We start from the raw sequence: 7,668 nt of genomic DNA, 5'->3' as shown, positions 1-7,668 counted from the left end.
AATTTTTAAACTTGGGTTCAAGACATCTAGAATTTTCAAATAAACGTAGGGATCATACCTTTACTCCCACCTCCTCAAGTGCCCCTAGAGGCCACTAGGGGACGTAGCCGCTAGTAAATATTATAACATTACAATCAGTTATTTTGTTTATGATTTTTTGTATCATTATCCTCCCTGTTATTAGATTCATTAGCAGCGACAGCAGAGGTTATTGGGATAGAATCCATCAATTTATGGTAGCCGAACGGATCCGGATCCGTGATTGGTATGGATTTTTCTCCTGCTACTCGCAAATTCCTAGGTAATAAAAGACAATGGATTTATTATTACTTTGATCATACACTACATTTAAATGTTCTCTAATATAGTGAAACACGCAGCGGGATAAAATAATGATTTCCCCTTCCATCCCTCCTCTCCTACTGGATGAACGAACTGTCCAATTAAATGAGTTCCATGTTCGCAAGCTAAATTGACGACAATTTTTTACGTGTCATAATATCCATGTATATTTTACATCAATTTAAAAGACGCTCTTGTATTTAGCTTTGTATTCTTATATTAAGCTTAAAAATTACAAAAAGTGGGAGCTGGCGATTATCTCGAGATAAATTTAAAGAAAATAGACCTTCCAATGTTTAGAACGCTTAATTTACCATTGGCTATACTTTATTCATTACTAACTACGCTCTTAAAGGCATCTAGAGGCACAGGGAAGGTAGATGAGGTATCGTTTTTCAGTCCCCAAACCAAAAAAAAAAGTTAAAAACATTCTGTAGACCCTACTGCAACGGACAAATACATCAAGTCGGGTTGTTGGTCCTACACACACACACACACACACACACACACACACACACACAGTCATTCAATTACTTTTTATATAATAATAATTCTAGTATATAAAATAATGAGTTTTTGTCTTAATCTTAAGATTTCGATAACTACAATACAGGTTTCCTTCATATAGAAGCTCACAAAGGTCCCGGTAATTTTTTTAGCCCTTAACATTTTTAGATTTAGCCTCTGTGCTATTTTTCTGTCCCCTTCTTACTCCTTTGATGAAAGAGTCTCTAGATGCTATGGGCGCAGCTGCTAGATTTAATATAAAGGTGAAATAACACTTACTTTTGAGAGCGAACCTTTCTGCTGATCACTGGTGGCGAATCTGAGCTGGCATCACTGCTACTGGCCCTGTTCTGACGTTTAATCTTTGGTACCTCGAAACCGATTGACTCTCCTCCAGGGGCTGTAGTGTTCCTGGTAAGAGCTGAATATCCAGATCTTCCTGTAGAGTATATTACATATCACAAAACACGATGACAACATCCATATAGACGAAGCTCTAAAATCATACAGTAGAACAAAAGAAAATAAACACTCGAAGAGTGTCAAAACTTAATAACCAGAAAATTAATTTAGAAGTATAAACAAAAATGCATAGGTATAAACTTGTTCAAAATTACGTTAACACAGGATTCAGTTTAAGGACATACTTAGAACTTACTAGGATACGTTCTATGAAGTACCTTGTACTTGTCCTTGGCAGGTTTTAAACCAGTTACCGAGCATAAAGTTTCGATAAAAAGGCTTACTACGACGTGCATTGATTTTTTCTTTTCTATAAATAGGGCAGTCAATCCGTCCGTAATAAATTGCCGGTTTAATTAATTTAGACATGTTAGAATTGTCCTATTGATTTCAAACTTTACATAATGATTCTTAATTTTTAGGTACGGTTTAGAAAGCTTAGCAACCTATAATTACTACAAACCATCATTTAAAACATGCTGTTAATCTTAAAAATAAAAGTATGTCCTTTTACAGTATCCTGTATTTTCGCAATTTTGCTCCAAAATTTTATTTAGATTTACAAATTAATGTTCATAAGTTCTGACAGTCTAGACTCATGAGGTATTGTTCGTTTGTCCTTTCTTCTGATTTTACTTTTATAGTTTCGCTTTTATAGATAATCATATAGTCATCCTTGTTTTATTTAAAAAAGTAGTTTGAGGTTTACTACCAACTTCTGAAGGAGGCAAAGCCCCAGAACGACTCCTGAGGTGGATTCCTAAAAAGAAAATGCCCCACTAATCGCTTGGTGGGGCAAAATTTTTTAAGAATCGATCTCTGAAATATTACCTTTCCTACTAGTCAGTCGTGCATTTTTAGCCCATTGGCTACGAGACTTGCTTTTCTTAGATCTTCCAATGTCCTTAATAAAAAAATTACAATTTTAAATAACATTTCGAAGGGCAGAAGTTTACGGCAAATGACATTTTTATTAGAAGAAATTTCGGAAAGAAAGCTTTGATAAATAAAAACTGAACTCTACTGTTTTATTATTTATTCAATCCCGCATCCTTTCGTTATTCAATAGTTTTACTAAAATATTTTAAGATCAAAAGCAGTTTTGTTCGTCCAGGGGGGCCGAAAAACCGAACTAAAAAATGGTATTAATTCATGATTTTTATTTCAATATTCGTCAAAAATTTTCTTTAATACGTTGCCACACATGAGTTTTTAGTAAAGCTAAGAACTAGATCTCATCCAATGGATATTAATTGGTTTCGAAGCCATACTGGAAAAAAAAGATTCCTTGCAAATGATAAAAAATCTAGCCTTTAATCTGGAACTCTGCTTGATTGAATCAGCCATAGGATCTGACGTGCTTAACTCAGTAGATGATGTCAGATCATCTACTGAATCATCAAATTCAACTTCCAGCTCTGTGATTTCAGTTTCAGTGTCACTGGCAATCAAATCTTTCTCATAATCGTTGTTGACAACATGTATATTGTTGTTGTTGTTCTCAGTCAGAAGGCTGTTAGCTTGTCTCAAGACATTTGTAGTAACTTCAATGTTTTCGCGTTTTGCACTATCAAAATTTCTTGTTTCATTCTTTAAAACGCCCTGAAATTTAGTTCTTCAATTACTTTTAAAATAAAATTGCTGTTTTTTTTAGTAAGACAACTATACAATGCACACTGCACAGTATTATGATAGACTTACTACCAATAGTCAAATTTTGTAACATAACTAAACTTAAAGCAGAAATTGTTAACAAAGAAAGGATTTTAATATGACTTAGCTTTAGTATTTCAAATCTTGACACAGTAACAAGTGAGCAAATAAAACTTATCAGCTTTTTACAGAAAACAAAACGGTAAAAGATAAGCATTGAATACTAATGAAAATACAATTATCATGTGTCCAAGGAGATATCCTTGTAACACCCCATTTTTGACCCACAGATTAAGACAGACAAACTTTATAAAGATACATGTTTTGGAGGTCCCAAGGGCCATACAAATGTCGAAAAAGGCATTTTAAAAATTTAATTGGAAAAAGCAAAATGTGTTTCTTTCAAAAAATGTGTATAAATACCTGAAATGGAGGGCTAGCCAGGCAGTCGCCAGATGCGTCCAGGCTTCCAGTCAACGGTGTTGAAGAGGCCCTTGAAGATTTTCTCCATGCCAACCAAGTTGAATCTTCCGATGGTGGCGCCAAGATATTTTTAGTGTACTCTACCTTCACCCCTTTATGAATAAACATTAAACAAGTATAGGTACATAAGTTTAAGTTTATATTTCAACAAACTATAGCTTTCATCCCCCCCAAACATGGATCTAAATGAGTAAGACAATGGGAGATAAAATCCTCAATATGGTAAGCAAATAAACAAAATTATCCCTTCTTCAGTTAAAAAAAATATTGGTTGAAATTTTGGGACACTCCTTGGTTGAAACTAACCCTTTAAAATACAATGAAAATAATAAAAGTCTTTGAGCAAACGAATAAGATACGGTGGTTATAACACTTTGGGTACTAGTGTATACAGTTTGGGTACAGTTCAATGTACAACCCTTTCCTACTTGATTAAACCACAAATTAATCCTCTAGTATTTAAAATCATAGTCATTTTTAGTATACATGAAGTCTAGACAAGAAACACACAAACGAACATATTAAACTTTTGAGTATTTTTCACTGACGTTAAAAACTATAAGTAGTTAAATATAACATGCGATTTTTTTTGTAAATAAACCTTCAGAGATACCAGGATATCCAACAACAGGTTCAAAGACCTCATCCACAAGGGATTCATTGACATTTTCTTCGAGCTTTTTCCCATCAACGTTCTTTCGAATATCTGCTTGAATTAGTTTATTTGGCATCTTGGCATCAAGTAATTCGACTTTTTGAGTTTTAACATCTTGTTCGTCGAGTTGGACAGTCAGTTCTTCCCCAAATTCGTGTTTCTGAATATATAACAAATTATCCCGTATCTCTTCGAAACCGATTAATATCCGGTGGATTAGAAACGGTTCTCAGCCATACTGTAAAATTTTTTCTAGCATCATATCATATATTTTCCAGTTTTCTACGTATATAAAAGATCTTAAGATTAAAACCAATTTTTTAACCCGCGCCTTCGGCATCTCGGGGCTACGGGGCTAAAAAACCTGGCTTTAATCGTATAATTGTACATTTTATATTCGCAGAAAGCTGTTTATAATACGATGCGAGAAATAACAAGGTATTATATGTTCCAAAGTATCTTAATCAGAGGTAAATAATATGCCATTATTGCTTTGGGGCCGACTAAAATCCAGTGGATTAAAACCGGTTCTGTGGCATACTGAATAATCATGTATCACAGATAACTTTCCATGAATAATAAAATAAAAATAATAAAATCTATACAAGTTAAGTTGGCCCGGGCTCAGTAAACTGTAATCAATCTTATAATTTTTAATTTTACTATCCGCGGAAAGCTGTCTATAATACGATACGCTAAAAAACTTCAAACATTCAAAAGATCTTACTGACCTTATCACAGATATTTGTGATAAATTCCGCTAACGGTTTCTTTAAATCGTCCCTGTTTAAATCTAAATATAATTAGAAAGAATGAAAAAGTACGGCGATAACAAAAAAACAAGGATGACAACATCCATAAAAGTGAAAATCTAAAACTAAACGGTAGAACAAACAAACATGAACACTTAATAAGAAAAACATATGTATATAAACATACATAAACTTGTTGCAAAGATACCTAAGTAAATAAGAAATTCTGATTAAGAACATTGAAATTCTAACATTTAGGGACTTGAATAGGTATAGAGATGTTTCACTTTAAAAATGTATCTTGTTGGCCTAGGAATCATAATTTCCAAAATCAGATGTATATACTACTAACATACAAATGAACAATTTATGTCAAAAAAGTTAAAAATTAGCATACTCTTAATGGACTTTCTGGTTACGATGCTATGATTTCCAAAACGTTCCTAACTCTTACAGGAATCATCACGCAAAATTAAAAATCGAAAGGACAATTCTAACATGCCTCAATTAACGAAAAGAGCTAACTGTAAAGTATAGGCACTAATTATAGAAAAGCTTTACAGTTAAAAATCATTTCACACTGAAGAACATTGTAAGTAAAAATGAAGTAGGGAGTCTACTCTAAAACTAACCTTGCAGTACAACAATGAGTTTACCACAAACATAAGCGGAAATGTTGAGAGTGCCATCCTTAGTTACATTGATGCCAACAGCTGTTAGATGGATTCTTATGTCGTTCTTTATCATACCTATATTTTTTTAAAAATTAATTGCAAGAAAAAGTTGCTCAACAATATCTTTGCTATGACTAACCCAGAACTGATTGCCCATTTCTTTTTTACTTTTGATAGTTATGAGATAGTTTTAGGCTATTTTTCTGCACCCCACCTCCCTATTCGAAAACAGATTAAAAATAAATGATAGGGGCACTTCCAAAGTTTGAAACAAAAGGAAAAAAGGAGGTAGAGTTAGGGATCTAAAAGTAGGGGCTGAAACGTTTGAACACTTAATAAAATTCAATAAAAGTCCCCTAAGTTGCTATGCCAATGAATAAGAAAATGTAATTGTAAAACTTTAGGGACCCATTCGTGTAAAACCAGCCTATTGTCCCTCTCTTTCTGGGGTAGGGTAATATTTTATTTTTAGAACAAGAAGGATGACTACACACCCGCCATTTAGCTTAAAACAGGCCATTATCTAATAATAACGTCGGTCTAGCCGTTAACGAGATCTTAGTGGACACACAGTGTATGATATTGAATTGTTAAACTTACCGATTATAAAAATGACTTCAATTGCCACATTGTCTAACATTCCCTTGAGACATTTCCTAAAAACATTAAAATTATAGACATTTAACATCAGTTGGATATTAGCAAAACATTTGATAACATTAATATGTAAAATGAGGATGATGGGGCTTGGTGTTGCTTCGGGTTCTAGACCTCTCCCCGCACCTTGAAACATACTCAGCGTCTTACAATTGCAGTGTAAAACGTCCATTCGCAAAATAGACATCCAAACACAGGGGTGTATATTCTACATGGGATCCCCTGCTCAGGAGGGGGGAAAAAAATAAAAAATAAGTGGTTGGAGGGAAAAAAAATGTAAAAATTAAGAAAACTGAAAACATTTTTTACATTTCCCCCCCCCCCCCTCCTTGGTGAAAAAAACTTTAAAAAATGTGTGGTAGGAGGGATAAAATAAATAAAATTTAGAGTTCTTTAAATATTTTTCCATTTTCCCCCTACTTGGTGAGAAAAAACTAGGGGGGGAAGAAAAATAAAAAATTTTGTAGCAGGGGAAAAAAATAAATCTTGTGCAGAATATACACCCCTGTCCAAACATTTGTCTGGAGGTCCTAAATATTTGAAGAGTTGCGCCTGGTCATGTGCCAAGTCACTCCCCTCCTCATACTAGTTATGTGACGCATCTGACATAGCAGAAGTAGGTGTCATTTAATTTTTAACGTCTTTAGTATGACGATGTGTGACCAAGACTCGAACCCGACACCTAACTGTTAACAAGCAGACACGTTACTAATTTCGCTTCTGCCTTGAGTAATATGTAGACTCGTAGAGAATATCTTCAGTAATTCTTTTATATATTAAGTCGACACGAAAAAAAATATTTAATTTTTAAAAGTTTAGGTATCTTTCTTTTCCTATTGTATTGTTATCAGTAAAGTATTTACAAGCTTCTTTCCATTTTAAGATTGTTAAAAAGGCGTTTTACCTAAATTCTCCTCTCATGGGAACAACGATGTCTGCAATCTCAAGATGCTCGCCAGCGTAATCTAAAAGAAAGGAAAGACTTCCATAAAAGACCGACTCAAAATGCAAAAAATTTCACAAAACAAAATTTGCGCGCGCATTTTTAATACTAAATATTTAATAAAATTTAAATTACCCCCCCGAAAAACTTAAAATTTTAGGGGGGGGGAGTAACGAAATTTACCCCTGCCAACAGATTTCATGGGGGGTAATTACCCCCCCCCCCCCCCCAAAGCAAATTTTAACCCTAGCGGAAAATCTTAAGGGGGAGGTAAGAAAAATTTGCGGAGCGCGCCATTTTACCCCGCCCCCCCCCCCAAAAAAAACGAATTGCCTCCCTTTTAAATTTTTTTTACCCCCCCCCCCAAAAAAAAAAGCTTGGACGCCCCTGTATTCCAATTCATGATTTTTTTGTGCTTCGCTACTTATGGATGTTGTATCCATATATTTTTCTTACCCGATGCCCTCTCTCCTTGTGAGCCATTGACATAGATAAACCCTGTCTTGGGTTTCTTCATTTTTGTAGATTTTTCAATTTGTA

General features: G+C 34.2%; 1 protein-coding gene across 1 annotated transcript; it reads right to left on the bottom strand.

The window, feature by feature from the left end:
* Positions 1-134: 134 nt before the first annotated feature.
* Positions 135-7,667, bottom strand: LOC145323105 (uncharacterized). The gene is made up of 11 exons (XM_080165489.1): positions 7,585-7,667; positions 7,090-7,150; positions 6,129-6,184; positions 5,487-5,603; positions 4,834-4,895; positions 4,049-4,262; positions 3,388-3,539; positions 2,623-2,913; positions 2,143-2,215; positions 1,129-1,288; positions 135-297 (listed from the first exon to the last, which is right to left on the bottom strand). Exons 1-11 carry the CDS (start codon positions 7,643-7,645, stop codon positions 135-137), a joined length of 1,410 nt encoding a protein of 469 aa, XP_080021615.1. The 5' UTR covers positions 7,646-7,667.
* Position 7,668: the final 1 nt, after the last annotated feature.

Source organism: Acartia tonsa, chromosome 6 (genome assembly GCF_053477335.1).
Source record: "Acartia tonsa isolate MP-2025a chromosome 6, ASM5347733v1, whole genome shotgun sequence".
In the NCBI taxonomy this organism is placed as follows: domain Eukaryota; kingdom Metazoa; phylum Arthropoda; class Copepoda; order Calanoida; family Acartiidae; genus Acartia; species Acartia tonsa.
The sequence above is the reverse complement of the archived record's forward strand: the minus strand, read 5'-3'. Positions and strand labels throughout refer to the sequence as shown.

What these genes read in the sequence shown, in the direction of transcription:
- LOC145323105 (XM_080165489.1), bottom strand. Translation starts at nt 7,645, where the DNA reads ATGAAGAAACCCAAGACAGGGTTTATCTATGTCAATGGCTCACAAGGA. An exon ending in TCACAAATATCTGTGATAAG is followed by an intron (nt 4,263 to 4,833) that starts GTCAGTAAGATC and finishes TTATATATTCAG; the next exon opens with AAACACGAATTTGGGGAAGA. An exon ending in AGAAAGGTTCGCTCTCAAAA is followed by an intron (nt 298 to 1,128) that starts GTAAGTGTTATT and finishes TTTATTACCTAG; the next exon opens with GAATTTGCGAGTAGCAGGAG.